The following is a 24,793-nucleotide window of genomic DNA, read 5'->3' on the forward strand; positions in this document are numbered from 1 at the left end:
CAGCACAAGCAAGTCAAGAACATGAAATAAATTACATAGATTGCTGTTTTAGCTAAGTTTATTTGCATACTGAAAAATATTTCTTTGATGGTAACAGCTGCTGAATATGTTTGGTGTCATTATAAGAATACCTAGAAAGAAAGGTATTCTGATATTACAGTATCACAGAGGTGTATATGCAAACAAGAAAAGGCTGGGAGATATCAAAAAAACCATGTTTAGAAAAAGTATATTATGTATATAACACCAATACCAGCACTTCGGCACCTCTTGTGTTGACTGGTGCTCAGAGTTAAAATTCTGAGAAAGAAATCCACTCTAACTTTACTGAGTGTGAAGACACTCCTCAAGTACATAAAACAAATCTTACTATTCTAAAGCACAAAATTGTAGAGCACTAAATCTTTTAAAACCAAGAAATATGCCAAGGCACTGGAAGCCAATTAATGTAATTCAATAGCAAGAAACTTCTGTCTGAATATCTACAAAACCCTTGTGGTTTTGATAGTTGGTGAAAGAGTTACTTCTTAAATATCTCTTTAAATCATATATCCTTAAAGGTTCTTTGTTTTCAGTTATGTATTATCCTAAAATTATTTTTTTATTTAGGTAATATTAAAATGAAACTCTCCTTTTATTAGGTATCATCCCTCACAAAGAAGTTGGTGCTTGTGCCATGACTGCAACATTTTTCCAAGAGCTGAAACAAGTACAGTCATGTGCACTGAGCTCTGAGCAGCGCTCTGTGAAGGAGGAGGGCAGACATTACCCTGCTGGGTATTACAGCTGCTGTTTTCCCCAGCCTTTTCTGCCATCCTCCACCAGTGTTAGATCACAGACATTTACATGCAAACTTGTCTATGTAGCACGTTTCAAATTTTTTCAATCCCTGTGATTGCATATTTTTATTTGATAGTTAAGCTGACGTAAACCTACCAATTACAAAGTAAAAATGTTTCTAATATATCCCTGTATTTTCCCTCAGGATTCTCCCTTATTTTTTCAAAGTCAGCTGAAAAGAAATGTGAAAATCAGATTAATTTTAGCTTCCAATTGGTAAAAAAAAAAAAAAAAAAGCCAATTCATAACTCTGAAAAAACAAAATTGACCTGAAGATATGGCAACATGAGAAGAAAGTTTCTTTGTACTACTTAACTTGAAAATAATTGACACATACAATTTTTTAAAAAACATAAACCATCTAAAATATTATAAACATTTCTCTCTCAAAGTATGACAACATTACAAAAATATTTTAATCTAATTTTCTTTGGATTTGACAATACTCCTCATTATTATATATTTACAGTTACTTTAATTCAGAATTTAAAAAATCACTACTAGCATACTGAGCGACAGCTGTCACAATTAAGATCCAAAATTAAAATCTTTCCAGTTTTAAATCCACAAAAAGTTGATTTGGAAACATCTGCTAACACACATAATTATTTGTTTCTAACCACCAGGCATTGTTTCTAACAGTGAGACTGTACAGGTTAATAAATAGACATACAACAGTTCTTACCATAGCAGGAGACTCTCAGGGTCTACTGTGTGCCTTAAAATGCAAAAGCTTCTTGACAAAAGACACACCTTGAGAAGTTCTGTGCCCAATCAGCACTCAGACCTGCCCAGGAGACAGCAGCTGATGAATCACAGTGACGATAACTGAGCAGCGGGGTTAGATTTTTTCCCCCTAAATCAAGGAGAAGTTGAATATTGTGTTGAGTAAACTTTTTCACACTTTAGTTATTATTTTTACTTTTCTACTAGGTGAAAAATGTGCCATCTATTTGCCAATGAGCCATTATGAAATAGAGAAGTTCCTACTTTCAGCTGAGAGTTTTGCAGGCTATTTCTTAAAAAAATATTTCTTATTAAAAATTATTGTCAAAAAGTTTAGGAAGAAGAAAATCCAAACATCACCACCACACCCTGCCCCCAACAAAATTAATTAATTAATGTCAATGTAAAACTATGCACAAGCTCAAAAACACCCTCCATCAGTCTAGTTCAACAAACTAATAGGGAGAGGTAAAGTGATCTATTCCAGGCATCACACTATATTTTATAATGTATTATTATTAGTAGTAATAATGATGATGATGATGATATGGAAGTTACTTAAAAGTTCCAGTTAGGATCACTCCCCACCCACCCAGGCTGTATATCTGCCCTGAAAACATTGGTGCTCTCAAAACCTAGATGTGTAACTGCATCACTGTGTGGCTCTTTACCCAAGGGCTGTGCACTGATGCTGCCGGAATGAAGGATCAGTGATGGCCACAGGAGGCTCAGGCCGGTGCTGTGCTGATGCAGACCTGGTGGTCAGGCTCTGCTGTATGACATCTCCTGTGGCTGCAGGGCACAGCCAGCTGCAGGCCACAGCCAGCTGCAGAACATGGCCAGCTGCAGGCCACAGCCAGCTGCAGGCCACAGCCAGCTGCAGGCCACAGCCAGCTGCAGAACATGGCCAGCTGCAGAACATGGTCAGCTGCAGAACACTGCCAGCTGCAGGCCACAGCCAGCTGCAGAACACAGCCAGCTGCAGGCCACAGCCAGCTGCAGAACATGGCCAGCTGCAGGGCACAGCCAGCTGCAGGAGAGGAGCCCATGGGTGGCTCTCACTTCATACTGCTCATTACACTGACTGTGTGTCCTTATCCTCATCCAAAAGTGCAACGAACAGTTCTTAAGTGAACTGACTTTCTATTTGATGGTAGACAGGAGAAATAGAATTGTTTTAAGAAAATCCTGTAAGAGCTCAAAAACTCAAAATGTCAGATGTCTTTTCCCTGGACATGATGTGCCCAGTGTGCTGAGTCCTGATCTGGGACCTGTTCAATACTACAGAACTCAGCATATGGAAGGAAATAAAACTACCTACATATCCTTTTCCTTCACAGTGTTAGCCACAACAAAGGATATTTTAAGCAATACTTTACTTTATAGTCTGTCTTCCTTACTGGCACCTTAACAAACCCATATCTCATGATGCAAATCAAGAGGTCACTAATTTGCTTTTAGATATAACACAAAGGAAGAGAGGTATCGCATCAGGAGTGTTAAAATTCATTACCTGAAAACTAATTATTCTGCCATTTATGTAAGTATATTAAATTGTATATGGCTTGCACTTGTAAATTCCCACGTATGTCACACAAGCTTTGCCAACATAGAGACAGGAAAACAATCTGAATGAATGTCTGATTTTATGAAGAAGGAAATTAATACACCTGGGGAACTGATTTCATCATATTCTACCATGTTTTAGCTGCACACTCACTCAAAACCCATTCTGCACTGCAGAAGAGAAGACCCTGAAAAAACAACTTCCACCCAAAGCCAACCCCTTAACAAAATTTTATTAGCACCATCAACACTACTCTCATTCTCCATAATCCAGGTCTTTATATATCCTCTCTGCCTCTTCTTTTTTTCACTTACACGCTCAGATTTTCTAAGGATTCTAAAGTAATTTCTCTATCAGATTCCATTATTCCATTTTAACCCAGTGTTATAGTTACTTGTCCAGCCTGCCTAGAGATACAATTTCTCACATTTTCACCAAATGCTATTTCACTCTTTCTCATTCTTATTGGTAACATAAAACACAGAAGTATCTCTAGTAGATGCCTGCTTTGCTGTTAAACAAGATGCAAATCTTTCAGTCAAAAAGCACAAGGTCTCTATGTAACAAATACCAATTATGTAGCAATTAATACCAAACACAAAATGGGTCTATTTCCCTTTCAAACTACCTGTGAATAAGATTAGTCCTTGAAGGTAAATTAAGAAGCCATATTCCCCTTTTTAGACACACAAAGGAATATCTTGTAATCACAGCACTAACAAAAGCAAGTGATAATTTTGTAGCAAGTTTATAGGGAAAAGGCCACTTGTATTGAAACCTGATTGAAATGTCCCTGACCCTCTGTCTGGGTGCAAATGTCTCCCCTAATCTCTGTAATTTTGGACTAGAGTTGTGATGGTATTTCTTTTTGGCTCTTTCATACTATTTACCTAGATTCTAAACCCTTGTGATTGCAAACTCAGGTATTTACAAAAATAACTACAGTCATATATTGTAATAACAACAACAAACAACAACAATACATTATCTCTGTGGAGGGTATGGCAAAAAATAAGGGATCCTGTTGGCAGTGATTCCTATGATTTCCAGACATCACTGACTGTGGAAGCTGCTTGTTTCACTTCACTGCAGGAATGACTGGTACCTATTACTAATTTGAATAAACCAAGATACATCTCTATAAAAGTATATCACAATTCTGAACACAGGAAATTAATTTTGTGTGTTAAGTCAATGCTTACTGTCTGCCAGCAGTTTGGAAATGAAAGTAAACCCCCTACAAGAACAAAGGACATTCTTTACTTCAATGCTAGAATTGAAGAAAATTCACTGCTGATTTAGAGTGGCAGAGCTAACGCTGCACATTCATCACAAAGAAGCCTTTTGTCTGCTCTGTCTGCACAGAAGACTCTTTGATGTGCAGCTTTTTGTTTCTTCATACTGTAACTTCTGCTGGGTGATAAGTTGCATTAACTTCAATGACTGGTTTTATGAGACAAAAATTGGAAGGAGAATATGGAGCAAAGACTATGCAAGGATTAGCTATAAAAATCACTTGCTAGTTCAATGTGCTTCCACTATGGCTGTTAAAAGAGGGAAAAAGTTGTACTGCTAGATTACAAAAGTGCAGAGTTTGAGCTCTGTGTTCTGCTTTTGGCCTTAGTGCAAGATTGTAACATAGCATTCATTTACACAATATCTAAATTACTTCCAAAACAAATTTACTGTGCTTACGGATGCAAAGCATTTTTTTTTACATTTGTCAGTCTTGAAGCACTGACCAAACTAATATTAGAGCATACCAGTATAAGATGCAGCTGCCTATTTATGTAGTCATTTTAACAAAGATTCTCAAGAACAAATTTTAATGTATTGGTGTATGAACTGACTTTGCTGTTTTCACTTTCCTTCCATTCATCTATTATCTTCAACACATAGCAAATTAAGTCTTCCAGCTGTAATACAAATTAGCCAGACTTTAACTTGGCCAGTACAATGGTTAATCTGGGTCAAATAATGAGCATAGTCTAGTGCAACTTGCAATAAATTTGGCAGTTCAACAATTCTGAAAATAGTAGTCTAACTGCATTACATAATCACACTCATTATACAATTTTATGGATGGAAAACAAGAAGATTGTAGTAGAACTCCAGATAGTTAAGTCGGAGCTGAACTGGCTCTGCTAGGGACTGGCAGAGATATTTGACCATGTCAATTAACCATGAGTCAGTTTACTTACAACTGGAATTCTGCAATTGATCTTCTTTTATAAAACCATTTGATACCATCAAATTGAATTTTAAAAGGTTACCAATTACTAAGAAAGTAATAACTCAAGTATACATCTAATGTCATCTTAGTTTTCCAACTGTGCACAAACTTCAAATTCCTTCTGCTTTTTCCCAGATTGTGAGCATTTATATACTGGTACTTAGTATAGGCCCTCAGCTCTGCAGCTTTCACAGAGGAAGAGTGAGATCCTCCCCTATCTTAAAGACACCTCTTCACTGACCCTGCACTATAATTTCTCTTTAGATAACAATAACCCTTGCTCAGGATGTCTTCTTTGCTATCCCAGCCTCTTCTGTTCACTGGAAGGGACCTGAGCCCTTGTAACTTTCACGCTCAGTCCCACAGCTTCACTGTCCCTCCTGATATGTCCTTGATGCCCACACATATTCAGAAAGGAGCAAAAGTCTAAGGACCAGACAAGCCCTGAAAGTCTCTCTGCAGTATCGGGGATCCTGGCACTCAGCAAACATCTCAAAACATCACATCAACATAGCAGATGAATGTTTCCAGTCCCTACAGATGGGAATCTCCAGTGCCTATCAGCTGTCTTTTACTCTTCTTGTTGATATTTGGCTGAGGTTCAGCTGGCCCCGATGCCTCCCCCAGTGGTCCTTGTTCATCCTCATCTTTTCCCAGGGCACCACATTGTTCTGTGATATCATTTCTGCAGGCAGAGAAGGAGCTTTCTCTTCTTTTGCCAAAAGTAACAATGCTCTCCATCTCATTTCTTCCCAAAGGTACATAGCCTGCTGACCTCCTGTCACAGGTCCTTTTCCTCAGTTAGCTCTTTAGCTCCTGTGCATCCCTGATCTGCACTCTAGTAGCAATTATATCAGAAAAAAGCCCGGAGGTCTTCTCTTACTATAAAATAACTTCAGATTTCTACCTGTGTACAAGAGAATGCTCATTTTCATAAGAAGTCACTCTGATCTTTCTGTAATTTGTGAAATTGGAAGAGATTTGTTTCTCTTTTGGTAGATAGCATGCAGGGGTACAAGAGGCCTAAGACAGCAGTGATGTCCTAGTGCCAGCTTTTCGTTCAAAGGAGACAGAGAATCCACATGAAATTCCTTTGTAGTAGAGGTGCTTGATGATCTTCCTTGTCCACTGTGTGTGTGAACCAAGAGCTGCTGAGCTCTGCACAACTGTTACTGTGCAGGGTCTGGTGTTCAATCACACTTCACACTTGGAGTAAAACAACAGGAGTGAGAAAGGTGAAGAATGTACTCAAACAGTTAAAAGGCTATGGATACTGATGGAAGAGTTGTCAATTCTATAGAAATATTATGCAACTAAAACTGTGCAGCTGAATATCACCCTACAAGCTAGGGCCAAGACAAACCCAGGGGTAGAATTTGGGAATTCTGCCATACAGTCCATTACTTCATATTGCACAATGACCTTAGCTACAAAAATCAAATTCATAAATTCTGATCCAGTTATGTTAAGTGAATATTCAAGTAGAAAAAACAGATTTACAATTAAACCTTTAAAATACAATCCATATTTACCGGTTTGAAAAACAGGAGAGGGATAATTCTGCTGAAAATTTCCAGTATGGTAAAATAAACATACATTTAAACAGATTTAGTAAAAACTTGTTGGGGTCAGGAGAAGAGTGTATTTATAATTCAGGGGTAGATTTTCAGCCTGTGCAATATTTATAATTACAATAGTGAAGAAAGAACATGATTTTAAATAGAATTGTTTCTGTGATTACATCAGTCAGTATCAGATAGAATAGTGAGTCAGTCACTCAGATTCATAACTGTGTGAAAAGCGAAATGTAATCAAGATTGAAAGCTTTTCATCCCTTTAGAACATGCTTGGCAAGATCCTTCCAGAAATGGCACTAACTACACACATCCAACCTTAGGGACACATCTAGTACCCAGTGATGATCCAAGCAGTGATAGGACATTGTGACCCCACAGTAACTTTTAGCTGTCAAGACAAACAGTCCACAGAGTACTAATGCCACATTCTGGGAAATTTAAAGAGCAGTGAATCCCATGATACTAATGTCCCTCATCAAAGAGACAAGAGTCTGCAGCCATTTCTCTTTCTATCCCTAATCAGAAAAGGGATCATTTAATACAGAGCAAAAGATTTTTTTCCTCTGAAAGGCTTGGATTTATTAACCAAGGACATCTTCAAAAGAAAGGCTGGCAAAAATTACCTGTTTTCTCGGTTAACATGAACATCATACCAACTCAGTCTACTACAAAAGGCAAAGCACTCCAGGCCAAATTATGTTCTTGCTAACATTTATATAGCCTTGGAAAAACTCCCCCATTTGATTTTGTTAGCTTACATTCAGAAGGACTCAAATGAAAGCAGAAGTTAACCCAATGTTCTGGCTTACAAAACATTCCTGCACGGAACCAGATGACTGCACTGCACCACTGCTTAAACACCACATGTGATTTCCAGAGCACATGGGTGAGGACAGAAAACAAACTGCATCTAAACAGTGTGGGAGAAGGTAAGGGGGGTTTTAATTGCTTCAGGTTCATTGCCTTTTAATTGTACATTCAAATTATTTTTTTAACCTGCATAGTTGATGATGAAAAAAATGAATATATTAATAATTTTAAAGTACTGTACCTTAGCCCATATGCTAGACAAATATTCCTGCTCCTCTCAATCATTTTGGAAGCCCTGAGCCCAGATCTGTATCCTTGCTGTTGGGTTTCTAATGAAAAGTATGCTGTGCTGCAGAGGCAGCACAAATTGTGTCTCAAGATAATTTGGACAATATGACTGCTTCGTACTTGTAAAACAAAGAACCAAGTAACTGAGCTGAGAAAGCAATTGAGTAAGCAGGGGACAGGAAAACTGTCACCCAGGACTGTTTGGTAACCCTGCTCACAGCAGAAAGGAAACCTGGTGAAAAGAAGCTGAGTCATCTGTGTAGGTTTTGTTACCTTTTGCCATTCACTTTTGAGAGATGTGAAGTGACAAGCAAAATATATCATAATAAAGAATTCTCAGAGGAAGTTTAATCTCAATTGTTTAAAGTCACCTTGCATATGACTGGCTTGCACAGCACCACATGGAATAAGAAAGCATCTGCTGTCCATATTTTACAGAAAGGAAAATGCATCAGGCTGCCCACAGTAGCGCAGTAGCTTCACAGCTGGGATAAAATTCCAGGTGTTTAGGACTAAATCACTAGACCACAGATAGACTTATTCTCCTGAACTGCATAAGAGGAGCTGAGTTACAGTGTCACCTGCAAAGCTGCAAAGGAACAACTCAACTGTAAATATTCAGTGGCTCAGTGTTAATTAAAAAAAAAAACGAAAAAACTAAGCCTCAATGGCTACACCTAGATTTCAAAATGTAAGACAAGGACAAAATTTTGCACTGTCTACTTTGTCTTTGATAATTATTGACTCAAGGGTGTAGTCTTTAAGACTGCTTTGGCTCTTAAGTAAACTTATAAATACTATTTTTAAGAAAAACAAAAATGGGGGCTTTTTAAGAATACAATTTTAAAATATAGTGAAAGACATCACTTTGAATATTTTGAATGGTATTTGATACAAATCTTATGCATTTCTGAAATATATATATATATAAAAACCAGATCAAATTAACAACAGAAAACATTGAAATTGTCTTGAAACAGACTCCCACCTTTCTGTAAATCAGATGTACTCCACTTTTGGCCAGAGGCACTAGCTGGGACTTCTCCAAAAGTCCTGTTGCAGTGCTCCAAGAGATGCCATATGACTGCTCAGGTTTGGCACTATCAGGGAGCGCTCTTGAAGTAAATGGCTTTGCAGCACCTGATCTGTTAATAGAATGACACAGAATTAACATTATAATCCCCTGTAGAGATGATTTGGCATAACTCATCATGTGTGCCCAAGTTCTTAATGGCATTGCTCTTGGGAATTTCTCCTGTCTACCCCAAGATACTCAAGAGGACAGAACATGCATTAGTCCAACAACAACCATAAATAAGAGAATTGGAAGAGGTTCTTAACAGATTCCTGCTGGCAACCTGACAAACAAATTCTCCAATACCCCAATAGTCACATGGCAATTACAGCCTTCCTCGAGGAAAAGGCAGGGTTGCAGAAGCATCTACAATGCAGAGCATTTATCTTCATGTTAAAAAATTTTAAAAATTGAATCAAATTGTGAATTACCAAAAGAAACCCTCCCTGAGTTATTTCTAGTATCCTCAAACATTGTGCATCCCAGCATTTTTTCCTGCAAGTTTGAAGAGTGCTTTCTCTTGCTGCACCACACAGGTGAATCATCAGAGCAGTAGGGTTGTAATAATCCTCCCTGAAATGTACAGATGGTGTAAAGGTCCCATTTAGGTTATCTAGACATTACAGACTTCTCTGACCTCTTTCAAAAAGTGCATTAATTACATTTGTTCTTAGAGAAAGGGGGTGGTACTCCCAACAAACATTTGTGGATGCCCTGAAAATTTGGAAATTGCCATTTAAATTCATTTTAAAGCTCAAATCTTACCAAAATTACTTGGATATACAGTACATAGCACTACAGTAAATTAACAGAAGTTAATGTTCAAACCCATGTTGTAAAAAGTCTATCAAAGATCACTTCAATTTAGTAAATATTATCTAGAGTATTTTAATCAATAGAAGACTGCTATATTTTTTTGCCTCCATCGATGCATTTCCTGCCATGTGTCAAGGTATTCCTACCTCAGTTTCTCCTCCCTCTAAAAATTAGCAAAATGGCACATTGCTGAGCTCAGCAAAATTTCTGAGTGCCAGTAACTAAACCCAGCACAACTCTATTTCAAGTAACTTCTGCTCCTTGATAAAGAACATGAATTTGAAGAGAAGCTGAAATGACAGCCAGCTTGCAACAAAAGTGGACTCCAGACAGTCCCAGAAGAGGGAAAGTCCAAAGGACTGATCTGGGTACACACGCAAAGGTTCATCAGATCAGCCGTTTTTGCCCAGGACCACATTCAGTAAGTTCATGACCCGTGAGCTGCTCTGTTTCTCATGCAGCAGCTCCATCTGCTGCCCAAACGCAAAGGTGGACTTTGCACCGGGACTACATTCACAGAATAAAAGAGCAAAACTACTTGAGTATTTTGAAACATTTCTAGAAAAATTTCAAACGTTTCCCTAGTCAGTCTTCCCGCATGAACTTCCGGCCTTTATCTACCTTTATAAACCAACTATCCACAACGAAAATACGAGTCTCAGAACCAGCCTTGTGACAAAAAAGAATGGTTCTTCACTATCTGCAGCCACTTAGTGCCATGCTGCCCAAAGGTGCCCTGCTACCAGATCACACTGGTGAGGCACCAACACACACTGCACCCCACAATGAATATGCCCGTGTCCACAAACTACAAGATGTTTATAGTGATTCTTAGTTACTTACAAGAGGTTTATTTGAATTGCACAAACATAAATATAAGCTTATTCTGAAGATCAACTCAATTCTTAGAAGCAAGACTTCTGTTTCTTTTCTGCAATACAGGGCTTTATGGAGTCAAATTTTCCAGATTTGCATTCCTTTACCAGGAGCACTGTGAAGAGTTCTGTCCATAACAGAACAATTGTGGCAAGACCCAGAGCTTGCAAATTCAACCAGATCTGCTCTGAATCTTATACAGGTTTTGATTCTCAGTTTGTTTACAAATGTTCTGGCTCAACAACAGTCTGTTAGCTTGGGGGTTGTACCTCCAGTTTGGTACTTGCTGAACTGCCGAAGCCTTCCAGCAACCTTCTTTTCTGGGAAGTGTTGCAGGAGCCAGTCAGTCATCGGGCAGCTCAAGCACTCTGGCTCCCTGCTGGCCACAGGTGCAGCAGCCGGCTGCCTGGGAATCACAGGACACTGCCGGAGTGCCTGAGGTACCTCGGTTATTCATTACACTCGGTATCTCAGCCCTGGATGCAATCAATACCTCGGGGATTGTGGATCCGAGTCAGTTTACTTTACATCGGTGTGATTAGCTTCCTTGTCCCTCAGATTTTAGGGCATGCTAAAATTTTGAAATGCTTTTCTCCGCTCTTATGGCTACCTGTACTTTTAAATTATGATGAAGTGCAGCAGGAGATTCTCAGCAAGCTTTGCTGCGCAGGCCCCGCTGCCCGGAGCCGGCAGCCGCGAGCAGCGGCAGCAGGCCGCGGGCTCCCCTTGCAGCGTACTGGAGGGCAAGCTTAAAGAAGGAATACCTCATACTGCTGTCTCTTGGGGGCTTTATTACACCTATTCATTATTTTAAAAACAGTATCGCGGACTTTTTTCAGGCTACAATTACAGCTTTTATGGAAAAATCTTCTCTTTCTGAATCCATGGAGGAGGGCAGTGCTACAGAGCTTTTACGGACGTCTGGAGGAGTTCCTCAATACACGGCCACCTGTGGATTATAATTATGTCCCTCGAGCAGAAGGATCAATACTGGAAACGCCAGAGTGGTATGACAACAAATATTTTATACTGATCACTGATGAAGTCGGTCTTCGTTAAGAAATGAGGGCGTAGCCCGGTGGCGAGCGCTGCGCAGGAAGCCGTGGGCCCTACCCGGGCCGCGGGCAGTGCTCAGGCGGCACGCAGGGGCTGCCGCGAGACTCGTTTGTGCAGCACCGTGTACGGCAAACCCTGTTCGTGCTGGTTAAGAAAAATAAAATGGAAAAACTAGAAAGAGTTAAAAGCTCTCTGGGCTAACGCGTGACGGCGCGCGCAGGCTCTATGGATGGTGTGCGGAGACTCCAACAGGTGGCTCCGTGGCGCAATGGATAGCGCATTGGACTTCTAGAGGGTTGAAGGGATTCAAAGGTTCCGGGTTCGAGTCCCGGCGGAGTCGTGTCTTCTCTTTTTTATTTTATTTTATAAATTTCCCCCGCCCCTTACGCCTTTTGGGCGGAAATCTTTCCCTCACGCTCTCCTGTCCCTTACCGGCGCAGGTATCCGGTACGCCGGCCTGGCCCTTCTCCCGTCAGCGAGGCTTTCCGGGCCCGCCTCCCGCCGTGCCTGCCGGTCTGGGCAACGCTGGAAGCGGGCGGCGACAGCAGCCATCGGCCGTCCCTGCCGTGTCCGCTCGGCCCGGCGACACCAATCTTCCTCACCGCCAGCGAGAAGGCGGAGCAGGAGAAGGGTTCTGCTCTCCTTGTCCTGCCGCCCTCGGGCAGCGGCAGAGGGGCTCTGCTCTGCTCTGCTCCTGCCGCCCTCGGGCAGCGGCAGAGGGGCTCTGCTCTGCTCTGCTCCTGCCGCCCTCGGGCAGCGGCAGAGGGGCTCTGCTCTGCTCCTGCCGCCCTCGGGCAGCGGCAGAGGGGCTCTGCTCTGCTCTCCTCCCGCCCTCGGGCAGCGGCAGAGGGGCTCTGCTCTCCTTGTCCTGCCGCCCTCGGGCAGCGGCAGAGGGGCTCTGCTCTGCTCCGGCCGCCCTAAGACAGCGGCAGAGGGGCTCTGCTCTGCTCTCCTCCCGCCCTCAGACAGCGGCAGAGGGGCTCTGCTCTGCTCCTGCCGCCCTCGGGCAGCGGCAGAGGGGCTCTGCTCTGCTCTCCTCCCGCCCTCGGGCAGCGGCAGAGGGGCTCTCCTCTGCTCCTGCCGCCCTCGGGCAGCGGCAGAGGGGCTCTGCTCTCCTCCTGCCGCCCTCGGGCAGCGGCAGAGGGGCTCTGCTCTGCTCCTGCCGCCCTCGGGCAGCGGCAGAGGGGCTCTGCTCTCCTTGTCCTGCCGCCCTCGGGCAGCGGCAGAGGGGCTCTGCTCTGCTCCTGCCGCCCTCGGGCAGCGGCAGAGGGGCTCTGCTCTGCTCCGGCCCTCGGGCAGCGGCAGAGGGGCTCTGCTCTGCTCCCCGGCCCTCGGGCAGCGGCAGAGGGGCTCTGCTCTGCTCTCCTCCCGCCCTCAGACAGCGGCAGAGGGGCTCTGCTCTGCTCCTGCCGCCCTCGGGCAGCGGCAGAGGGGCTCTGCTCTGCTCTCCTCCCGCCCTCGGGCAGCGGCAGAGGGGCTCTCCTCTGCTCCTGCCGCCCTCGGGCAGCGGCAGAGGGGCTCTGCTCTCCTCCTGCCGCCCTCGGGCAGCGGCAGAGGGGCTCTGCTCTGCTCCTGCCGCCCTCGGGCAGCGGCAGAGGGGCTCTGCTCTCCTTGTCCTGCCGCCCTCGGGCAGCGGCAGAGGGGCTCTGCTCTGCTCCTGCCGCCCTCGGGCAGCGGCAGAGGGGCTCTGCTCTGCTCCGGCCCTCGGGCAGCGGCGGAGGGGCTCTGCTCTGCTCCCCGGCCCTCGGGCAGCGGCAGAGGGGCTCTGCTCTGCTCCTGCCGCCCTCGGGCAGCGGCAGAGGGGCTCTGCTCTCCTCCTCCCGCCCTCGGGCAGCGGCAGAGGGGCTCTGCTCTGCTCCCGCCCTCGGGCAGCGGCAGAGGGGCTCTGCTCTGCTCCCCGGCCCGAGCTCCCCCAGAGCGCTCACAACCGACAGGCAGCCCCGTGGGGCCGCTACGCTTCCAGCACTGTCTGCGGAAAGTAATTTTACTTGAAATACTAAAACTTCGTCCTTCCTGGAGACACTTCAGTTACGATCGGTCACCGTGATACATTTCTAGGGTTACTTTCAAATAACGAAAACCCAGAAACTGCACAAATCGGAATTAACACCGTATTTTCTGATTTACCGACAGACAGAAGGTGAAGAGCCATTTTAACTACAGCAATCAAATTAGGTGGTAAAACAAAACAGTAGCAGCAATAAACAAACCACCTTGATTTTGCTCAGAATTGAATAAATTAATTGGCCTCATTATTCCTGAATTATTAAATTTGTGAGGTTTTCTTGATAAATTATTTTTAATCCTGCAGGTGTGACTGTAATTCTGCTTATTTAAAAGCAATGAAGGAAAATCTGAAAATGAACCACACCATCAGGCAACATTAACCATCACAGTCAGTAAAGCCAGAAATACAAATTAGCACAAATATTTCTGCCATTAAAAGAAAATACTACTTATAACTGATAGGCAAAACTTCATGACAGTTTTTACTTGTTTCCAGAGTAATCTAATAACTACAGGCAACCACATGGTGCATATGGGTTTTAATCTCCCCAGCACCTTCACCTTCATGTCAATTTCAAAGCCGGTCCGTGTGCTTTAATGTAAACTGGTGTTAAGGTGCAGTGCCGCATCTAACACAGGCTGAACTGAGGCAGGAGCTCAGGCAAAGCTGGCCAACACGACTGCAAGTGCCACCCTGCAGCGCGGGGAACGCTCCACACATCTCACCCCTGCAACATGGGCACTTGCTGGGCATGCTGGGACAAACAGAAGGGATCAGAAAAATCAAAGGGAAAGGATACAGAGCCAAGCCAAATCCCTTTCTGCACATGAAGTAACTTCTGCAGCCAGCTATTGCTCAGCCTGAGCAACATGCATGGAGTTGTTGCTTGCTGTGTAACACCACAGCCTTCTCTTTTAATGTCTTTCAAACTCACATGCTGCCTTTCCAACACCCCAGGATACAACAGAATGACAACTACTGTGGTGCCTTGTTTTCTTCTCAGTGTTCAGTATTAATTTTTTTGTGCTTCCACATCTCAGCTGGAGAACAAAACACCAGAGTTGTTTTTATTGGCTTTTTTATAATTTACTGGGAATTGAGATATTGGCATAAATATAATTGCATTAAAATAGCCTATGCATATTAACTGAGACCTGGGGACAGGTGGATCTACTTGTACTTGTTTAGCATTTCCCAAAGAATTCACTTTACTTTGACACCATTCATCTCCAGGCTGTGAAGACTTTTTAAGGACTCTACATTCCTGTCTGTTTCTAGTAGTAAAACATTATGGACAACATTGGAATGGTAAAAAACACCCCAAAGGATCTGAGGAAAATTTCTTTCAAGCATCAATTGGTGGTTAATACATACCACAATGCTCATTTCAGCGTAAATAACTAATCCTTAAAAAAAATACTTCTCAGTTAAACATTAGTCAAGAACACAGTTAAGCACTTCTTGTTTAAGATCTGCAACCTTTAAGCTTCAGTGTTCTTGTGGTAAGGAAACAATCAACCACTGGTCCTCTGATAGTAACTTCTACATCCTATTCACCCAATCCATCTGAGATAATGCAGTGTCACTTTAATTTCTTCTATTATCCATCTTTTCTGCTACCTTGGAGCAGTAACCAAATTACACTAATTTCTAACAGCAACAATGACCAGGTAATTAAAAACCAACCAAACACTGCAGCAGTTGTAACAATCACAAAAGGTCATAAACTGTGACTGAAGGGGCACTGAGCCAATGACATCTCTGGCTCTGCAATGGCAGCAGAGGCCTTCCAGACTCACTCTATTCGTTCACCTTGAACTATTCCCGGTCACCTAACAGACACAATCTGCACAACAACACATCCTACATAATGGATGCCAATGTTATTTCCAAAAATATCATTAAACAATAATTAAATGGTGAAAATTAATAAAAGTAAAATGATTGTTAAAATTTGACATATAAGTATTACTTATTTATTAAGATGTATTTTGTCTTTTCTATATATTATATATATATTATTATATATATAAAATAATGCATACACACATAAATATAAAAGTATATGTGTAGGCACAGAACTCCAAGGCATTCTCTATACCGTTATGGTCAGTGTTTAAATAAACCCTTCACAACCAAACCATTTTTCAATACTTTCCATTACAATTTTGGCCAACAGCACCTCTGACAAGTAATGAAAAAATATATTCTAACACACAATATGTGCCAAGATGAATTACATATATACTTTAAACTGAATTTACTAATTAATGAATGTAAAGTCTGAAGCCTGAGAAGACCACAATCTCTGAAGCTGAATTTTGTACTCAGATTCAATAATATGCATTCATATAATTATCTCTTTACATAAATATTAATTAAAATAAATATCAATTTTAAAATCTAAATTAATTTGAAGTGAGATACCTAAAGTTTCCTAGCTTTATTCCCATGGCCAGAATTGCCCTAAACCTCAATTTGCACATCACCTGCAATCTTAAAAGAAACCAAACAAAACACCACAACCAAAGCATTCTGTAAGGAAGTTTTATAACAAATAAGTTGTTCCAGCTTGGTATTTTTCTTCAATTCTTAATTGCGGAATTTCTTCTTCTTCCGATTCCTCTTCCCTGCTGCAAAAGCTGCTTTTTCACTCATGATCTCCTGATACTTCTTTTTATTATATCTGAACAAAATAGATAATTTACTTTTAAGCATGGCACACCAAAATTCAAGGAAAAGATAACATGGACAGTACTCTATGCACGCTATTTGCCAAACTGAATTTTCTCATGTTTTCTGAATCAGTTTCTTTTACTTATGCATAAGTGTATAAATCAAGGGAAATCAGCAGTTGGATCAATGATAAATGCAGGTAACTTTGCATTGGGAGTAAATTCTATTGAATTTTGTAATTAATTTTGGTTGGGGGTGGTCTTCATTGCACATGCAGTCACATTTTGAACAGTTTGCTGAAACACTGCTACTGCTCATAAGGGGAAGACTCAACCATTTCCACAATACCATGAAGAAATTGCACCCACTTTTATAGTGCCTTCACACCCCACTCAAGATAATAAACCTTACTCTACTCCAGACAGAAAACTGAGATGAGGTGAATACTCAACAACGAGCAGGGTAATTGCTGATGTGAGTTGCTAACTCCTCTAACAGACTTTTATGTACCTGCACTGATGAGTACCACAGACACTGCACACTGAGTAGTGCTGAGGCTTAAAATGCAACACCAAAATTTGACAAATATCTGCACTAATACTGAAGGGATATGATTAAAGCCCTTAATTAGCCAAAACATTAATTAATGAAATTTCAAATACATTAATTATTAAAACTACTTTATAATAAATACCTAAGAAATCAGGTCAAACCATAAAACCACTTAAGAAATAAGATACAGTAACTTCCCAACATTATAGTTAAATTTACTAGACAAGATTAACTATAATCCCAAATAATGTACCACTTCAAAGAAAACAAGTCATTATGTGAAAAATCAATATTAATATCATGTAATAACCAATACCAAAATGGATCAACTAAATGATCTACTCCAAAAAACTGTAGGCTATGCAGACTTTAATCAAATCATAATCTTCAAGTAAGTCTTCTAGCAAAATTTTGATTCCCATGACAGGTGATAGACTGACATATTTATAAAATGAAATATCAATATTCACAGAATTACAGGCTGCTCTTTTCTGTGAATTAAGCCAAGAAAAAATAAACAGTCTTTAAGAGTGGTTGCTAATATTGATGACTGAAGTTGGATAAAACCCTTTAATGAAGATGAAATATACATTGTCTCAGTCTAATTATCCCCCTTCTAAATGGCAGTATTATGGAAATGCTAAAAGACTAAAAATTTTTCTTTGAAGTATAACAAAACCACCCTACAATATGAATAAAACAAAAAAAAGGCTAGAGTTAAAAATACTCCTCTTTTACATGGGATATTAGAATTACAGAACTACTTTTAAATACCTTCTGAACTCTGAATCTGCAAGCAGCTCCTCCACAATTGTTCTCTTCCTCTGTTTCTTAGGGATTCGACTGTGGTAAAAGTCTATGGGAGAATCAACTACAGTTCCAACCTAGGAAACAAAAATTAAAACATGCTTACTGTACATGAAGCAAGATGTTCATTTTTTTTTTTAAATCCCCAGCAACAAGTGTGAAGACACCTACAGAGCAGATGAGCAGATGAGAATGACAGTTCCTTAATAAAAGTGCAAAAAACCAAAATAAGTCATGTTTTGTATGCAGAGTTCCTTTTGGTCTCCTTGTGTAGTGCAGAGAGGAAGGCCGGAGCTTTAAGACTGTACAGTTTTCAATGCTGGACTGCTGTACCAACAATTAATTAAAGTTCTTAACTTTTAAACTTTTTAAACATAAGGGATAAGAAAGCTTTATAACCACCTTAAACCTTTTCCTGTCTCTCATCCCGGTGGTTTTGCTAGATGACTACAAGGGCTTATCCTGAAACACATCACATTTTTTCCAACCAGCATGTCAGTCAGCTCTCATAGCTCAGGTTAGCAGTGAAGATACACACAGTACATGTTTCAGGCAGTGAAAATAAACCTGCATGGATCTAATTCTGTGGAACGCTTCAATTTAAGTTTCTCTAATTTCACAACCTACAACACCCTTGACACTTCAGAGTGAAGTAATGTTTTGCGAAATGAAAACATTTCCTCAAGCATGCTAACTATTCAAAGTTTCTGGAGGCCTGTTTCTACAGCTTCCACAGTAATTTCTTTGTTGGTACAAACAGTTTCAAAGCTGAGAGCTACAAGCAGCAAAAATTTCAGCCTATCACAAAGGTAGCTGTCTCCATTTAAACTGTATTAGCTAGTAAGAAAATAAAAGCCAATTACTTTCTACACACTTGTTTAGAAAGGCCAGTACTCCAAAAAAGCAGTGAAAATCTAGTCTTCTGACAGTTCAAAATCTGGATTCCGTAAGGTATTTGTTCACTTCTATGAGATAAGCCAAAGCTAAGAACATCAACAGCATATATACATATGGAACACAAAGTTAAATAGTTGCAAACTCTAGTTAAGTAATCAAAACATTTTATTAATTAAGATACGAAATTAAATCAACATAGAAGCTAACTATTAGGTGTCCTTGAACAGCTGCTCATAACTTCAGCAGTACAATGCCACTTTCTGCTGCTTCCTTACCTGGAAGTACTTGGGGAGACCATCTCTATCATTCTTCTTATAGAAATGCTTAGGGTCCAATGAAGCTCTCATCTTCAAAACTTTAAGATCATTTTTCAGTTCACTTGTGATTTCTGGGGCTTTCATACCAAACCAACCATCACCTGTTGTTTTCTCTCGCTCTGCCTAGGATGCAATACCAAGAACAATCAGTTTGCATTCAGTAATTAGGATGGAACAGAAAAGGGAACTCCTTCCTACAAAAGACAAAGCATTTAGAATGTAAATATGTACCCCTAAAACATGTATTTTATGACTATTATAAAGGAGGCTATCAGCACTGCATCAATGACAGATTTGTACTGAGCATGTAAGCATTCACTTCACTATGCTTGTGACTGAAAGAATGACTTTCCACAGGACAGCTCAAAGAAGACACTAAACTGCAGTGCATCACTCCATTTCCAGTGAGGCCTGGATATGCACAGAGTCCCAGCATGCAGCTTTCTACCACAGCTTGTTTCATTATTTGAGGCACTACCACTCTTCACTTACCCTGCGCTGTTTCTTTAGCTGGTGAAGTGATTCCCTGTAGGGTGGGACACATTCCTTTCTTTCAAAGTCTGGAGTTATTACACTCTTCTGCAAGAGCTGTAAGAATTTTTTTGAACATTAGAGAGTCACCTCACTGACGCAAATTTACAGCTTAACTGTATTTACAGAATCTTCTGAAGGAATTACACAGAATCTAAGCAAGCGTTGTAATGCAATACACGAGCAGTAACAGTCTTCAAAATAGAACACTGGACAAGAACAGAAAGCAGCTGACTTGCCCTGGAGGTAATGAGACAGCAAATCATCTGGAGTAAAGAGGACTATCATGGATTAGCCAAAGAAAAGTCTCAACAAAAGTAACACATTCCCTTTACTTCCAAGGGTGCTTTTGAAAAAAGCCTGCTAAATCCATACTAGGGTATAGACTTCTATTTACTGAAATTCATTCTGGCTATGGACGAAATATCTTGTCAGCAGACCTTAAGCTTTTGTATCATTAAACAAAACTCCACGTATAATCAACTTTAGTTTATTATAAAAGTTAATGGTAGAATTTGCACTGTCTTTCCATTTCTGAAGTCAGGTATATTTAAACTTTCACCATTACAACCAAATGTAAAACCACACTTCGGTCAAAACAATGTAAGTTCTCAATGAACCATAAAAAGGATACTTCTTTAAAATCAGACAAACCAACCTTCTTAGATTAACATCTTGTTACTATAGTCATAGGTAAGTGAATAATTGTAAACATGTTACCTGGTCCTTCTTCTTCACCTTTAGTGGTTCAATTACACTCGATCCAGGCTTCTGATTTTTTGCATCAAAACTGATATATAAACCTCCAAGCTTCTTGATATTCAACCCAGGGTCTATGCTACTGGAAAGACGTAAACTAAAGAAGAAATAATTAATTATTTGTAACATGCATAGAGCTAAGCCTTCTACAGTCCTCTGAGAAAGATGAACAGAAAAAATACTTTTCTTATTCTTCCCAATAAGATTCAGTTTTGCAATGATTTTAAATCTTGCTATCTAGATTATGTAATTTTGAAATGACAGATGCGAGGGGATTCATGTCATAATATGAAATAAGACTTACTATTAAAAAATACCTGTGGAATTTTTCATATTAACTCTAATGCTGGACTCTCATCTTAGATCTTATCTTCTGTTTAACTGAATTCTTAATTTGCTTAACCTTGCCAGAACTCATGACTAGCATCCTTCTATACAGTGACAAGCTTGATAGCTAAAGAGAAGAACACCAAACATATTGGTAGTAAAAATACCGTAACTCTTAATAAGAAGTATGAATAAACCAGAACTCATTGTAGGAATGTTTAAGTCCTTGTCTGTATAACCATACTAAGAACAAAGTCATTAAACTTGGATAAGAAAGTGGTTGGATGGTTGCATCCAGAGGCTCATGGTCAATGGCTCAGAGCCCTGATGGTTCTATGAAATTTCAAGCTTAGTATGTTCACATTTGTTTCACTGCTTCATTCACACAGCCAAAGGAATGTATCCACAAACAATGTACAATGGCTGTTTTCGATGACAAGAATGTTTAAAAGTTCTAAACTACAATGCAGAGAAGATGGTAATATCTAAAGAGGTGCAACAGGTATTTAATGTATTAATACAAGCCCTTTAACAACTTTCTATCAAACTGTGACTGATCTTGTACAATGCCTTCACATTAGCTTGGCTAAGCTTTTTTAGCTAAGACTTCTTGTCTACCTGAAGGTTTTCACTAGATTAAGGCTTGTTTATCCAACCTAAATGAGCATTACGCTTTAAACATAAGAAGGGATTCTAGCAGCAACTGGACTACAAGAATTCAAGAAGTATCATTCCACCTAAATTATTCTGATTCCATGCTAGTTTTCACCTGAAGAGTCAACATGCACAGCACAGCAACAACCAACATATAAAATTATATGCAACTGTTTAAAAAGCAATATCTAATCAGGCAACTTGTAAGGAATTTACTGGACCTTTTGTTATCTACATTCCAACTGGAAAAAAAAAAAAATTAACAAAACTGTGACCTGAATAACCAATTCAGTCAGCCTGATTTGTTTCACATTGTTTTTTAAGATGAACACATACAAGGCCTCCAGATGCCAAAAAAAATTCAGAGTTCTGTTCCTACTATATTCAGAATGGAAAAAAATACCAAAACCTAAATTTATGGACCATATTCATATTATATAGTATGTGCAACACCATTTTCTGCAGCAACACGACATACGTGATAAGACTAGTCCCTGATTTATTCTGCACTTAATGTGCATATTCTTAAATGAAATGCAGATTCTTTAGCTATTCCTAGCAAGATACTTACACATCAACCTTGTTTTTCAACAGATCATCATCATCATCTTTTTCATCTTCATCTATCAATTCCTCTTCATCCTCTTCCAAGTCTGATTCTTTATCTTTTTGATCTCCCTCATGCTTACTTTTAGCATCTCTGTCTTGGTCTACATCATCCAGATAATACTTTTGGCTAGAACTCATGCCAGGCTCAGTATCAATTACAAAAAGACCTTCAACATGCAGTGAATCGCTTTTTAAAGATTTTTTGAGGGAAGGAGTTGTCTCATCTGACTTTTTATAACACAGATTGTCATCAACTGCATCTATGTCTGCCACATCACTATTTTCAGAGTCATCATTTTCACTGTTGCTCAGAAACAATGCAAGAGAGCTGTTATCACTGCTTGGTTTTTCACTGCTGTGGGATACATCATACTCATTTGTTTGGTTGTCAGCACTGTCTGCATCAATTTTGTGCATCCTGCTTTTACCAATGCTTTCAGTTGTCTGTGCAACAGCCATGTCCTTTGATGGGCTGCTCACTGCACTAGCTTGCTTACTCTTCCTTAATTTATCATCACACGAGAAAGACTGCTGTGCATCTGCCTCAGCATCTGCTCTTTCACATTCTGTATTTTTTTTACTTTCATTTGGCGTTCCTTGTCCTTGGGGTTCTAGAAATTGTTTGGGACTCATGCAGTCAGTCAAAGAAACAGACACATCTAATTTCCCCTTCCTTGCACCTATTTTACTGACATCTTCTTGTATTTGGCCACATATTGCTTCTGAATGGTCTACCTCAATGGACTGTGTATTTTTTTCTGTTTCTTTCACAGATGATTTAGTGTCACTACATTTTGTTTTTGTAAGACTGGATGCCACATCATTTAAAATCTCCTCTTCTGTGTCCTCACTCGAGGCTGCATTAGCACATTTGCTTTTAGGTGAAGTGAGTTCTTTATTACCATCAATGAGGGTGGAAGCATTTTCTGTGTCACTGCCAAGTTCTGCAGTAGGTCTAGAATCAGAAATTATGATAGGATCAGATTTAATAGTGTCTTCAATTAAATTCTCATCTTCTGAAACAAATCTATTTTTTTCCTCAGTCTGCTTAGTATTTTCTGCTTGTGATTTCATTTGCATGCTCCTAGTAATTCGTTTTGGAGTGACATATGGTTCGACAGCAGAATTTAGGCAACATGATTCTGCATCAGAAGTATCTTCACTCTGGGCTTCATGAACTCTGTGTGGCTGCAACTTCTTTTTACTTTGTCTGCTCCTTGTACTTGTGGGAACATTAAGCATCTGGACACCAGAAACAGCAGAGGAACAAGACTCAGCTTCAGAAACATCATCTTCATCCAGAATCCTACTTAACTTATTTACAAAAGCTGCACTGCCATGTCTTTTTTTGTCAGCAGAATCTGGTTGATAAGGAATTACAATTTGTCGCCTCCGTGTTATTCTTACAAGCAAAGGTGTCTGGAAACCAGACACAGAAGAGCAGTTTGATTCTGCTTCTGACACATCACCATCAATGTGTGGTTCAGCAACTGACTGTGCTGATGGAAGAGTTGTGTTCTCACTCCTAGTGATCTGCATCTCTGAGATATCAGTGGCATCTGATTTGATTTCTGCATGTTCCACCTCTTCAAACTGACATTCCTGAATCACCTCTGGCTTACGAACTGACTTAGTTCTTCTAGTCATCTTCCTAGTCACAGGAGTACTAATTTCAGCAGATCCCACCTAGAAAAGGAGTAAAAAAATGTATTGTATTGACAGATAACTATACAAAAACAATGCTATAAAAATCACTAAAAATATTTTTAAACAACCTACTTAAACTGACAACACATGTCTCTGTGTAGCCCTATCTATGCAGAAGAAACCTTATGAAACCATCCCTTGCTTATCTCTCTACTGTATCTTGGTCAGGGCAGAATAAAAAACACATGCATCCTTTAAGAAACATAATCAAGTATCTCCTAATTCTAAAGAGTTCTATCAAGTTGCCAGGGGAAGCAAATCCAGAAAAAACGTTCAGAAATATTGAAAGCCTTCCCCAACTATAAGCCACTAAATACTATCAAAATGTGTCCCAAAATGGTGTCCAAAACCAATTTTTGGTCTACGAACAAACTGGCCTCTCAGCAATCGCAAAGCTTTGCGATTGCTGAGAGGCCAGTTTGTTCGTAGACCAAAAAGGTATGATCTGCCAAGTATCATTTTAAGTGACAGAGAAATGCTAAAACATTTGTCATGCCGAGTAAAGCACGCCACCTTTACCTCCCAGCGCCAAGCGGCCCGAAGAGCTCCGGCGGCCGCTCCCGTCCGCAGGCCCGGCCCCGCCGCGCCCCGCGCCGCCCGCTCACCTCCGCACCGGCACCGGCACCGCCATCGGCATCGGCACCGCCGGGGCTGCCGCCGCCGCCGGCCCGCGGCCCCTGCTCCCGGCGCCGCGCCGCCGCCCGCCTGGTGCTCACCATGCTGCTGCCGCTCCGCCCGCCCCTTCCTGCCCGGCCTCCTCCCTTCCTTCCTGCCGCCCGCCCTCCCCTCCCGGCGGGGAGAACGTCCCGGGCGCGCCAGCCCGGCCCCGTGACGCGGGCGAGACGGGGTGGAGTCCTGGGGTGCAGGCGCTTGGAAAAGTGTAAAATGCTGCACTAAAATGCCTACGGGAGTTTCAAATTTTAGCTAAACTTTCAGGTTTCTCATGGAAGGAAATCCCCTTTCACCCGTCTTGCTACAAACCAAACGAATGAGATAATGTGGTAATTTGATAGAGTGTTATGCTATTAATGACTCTAGAAATACCACGTCTTAAAGGGTATTTTTCTACAGTAAGCAAACTATTT

At 40.8% G+C, this 24,793-nt stretch overlaps 2 protein-coding genes and 1 non-coding gene across 7 annotated transcripts in view; 1 reads left to right on the plus strand and 2 right to left on the minus strand.

The window, feature by feature from the left end:
• Positions 1-1,667, minus strand: part of BCAR3 (BCAR3 adaptor protein, NSP family member) — an 86,316-nt gene extending 84,649 nt beyond the window's left edge. For 2 of the 3 annotated variants that reach the window (XM_021526025.4, XM_085586481.1), the window contains exon 1: positions 1,526-1,667. The gene's annotated coding sequence lies outside the window, so the exon portion shown is untranslated. The remainder of the gene's footprint in view (positions 1-1,525) is intronic. The other variant, XM_085586482.1, reaches the window with a different exon arrangement.
• On the minus strand, positions 41-24,445 carry DNTTIP2 (deoxynucleotidyltransferase terminal interacting protein 2). Of its 3 annotated transcripts, XM_085586492.1 has the most exons (8): positions 24,314-24,445; positions 21,964-23,687; positions 20,373-20,508; positions 19,614-19,709; positions 19,080-19,244; positions 17,875-17,984; positions 9,030-9,186; positions 41-1,696 (listed from the first exon to the last, which is right to left on the minus strand). In XM_085586492.1, the coding sequence occupies exons 1-8, from the start codon at positions 24,425-24,427 to the stop codon at positions 1,682-1,684; spliced, it is 2,517 nt and encodes an 838-aa protein (XP_085442618.1). In that variant the 5' UTR covers positions 24,428-24,445; the 3' UTR covers positions 41-1,681. The 3 variants fall into 3 exon arrangements, with proteins under 3 accessions (XP_085442618.1, XP_085442617.1, XP_021385456.3); XM_085586491.1 differs by lacking the exon at positions 41-1,696 and having other exon boundaries at positions 8,856-9,186; XM_021529781.4 differs by lacking the exons at positions 41-1,696; positions 9,030-9,186 and adding an exon at positions 16,406-16,558.
• TRNAR-UCU (transfer RNA arginine (anticodon UCU)) lies at positions 12,119-12,204 on the plus strand. Its single transcript is given in 2 exon segments — positions 12,119-12,155; positions 12,169-12,204. It is a non-coding gene; the product is annotated as a tRNA-Arg (tRNA).
• Positions 24,446-24,793: the final 348 nt, after the last annotated feature.

This window comes from Lonchura striata, chromosome 8 (assembly GCF_050655825.1).
Source record: "Lonchura striata isolate lonStrDom1 chromosome 8, ASM5065582v1, whole genome shotgun sequence".
Taxonomy (NCBI): Eukaryota; Metazoa; Chordata; class Aves; order Passeriformes; family Estrildidae; genus Lonchura; species Lonchura striata.

Excerpts from the sequence above, each read along its gene's own strand:
- DNTTIP2 (XM_085586491.1), bottom strand. The coding sequence starts at position 24,427 with ATGGTGAGCACCAGGCGGGCGGCGGCGCGGCGCCGGGAGCAGGGGCCG. Across the intron at positions 19,710-20,372 it reads AGGTGAAGAAGAAGGACCAG|CTCTTGCAGAAGAGTGTAAT; the intron begins GTAACATGTTTA and ends AAATTCTTACAG. Across the intron at positions 17,985-19,079 it reads GTCTCCCCAAGTACTTCCAG|GTTGGAACTGTAGTTGATTC; the intron begins GTAAGGAAGCAG and ends TTTGTTTCCTAG.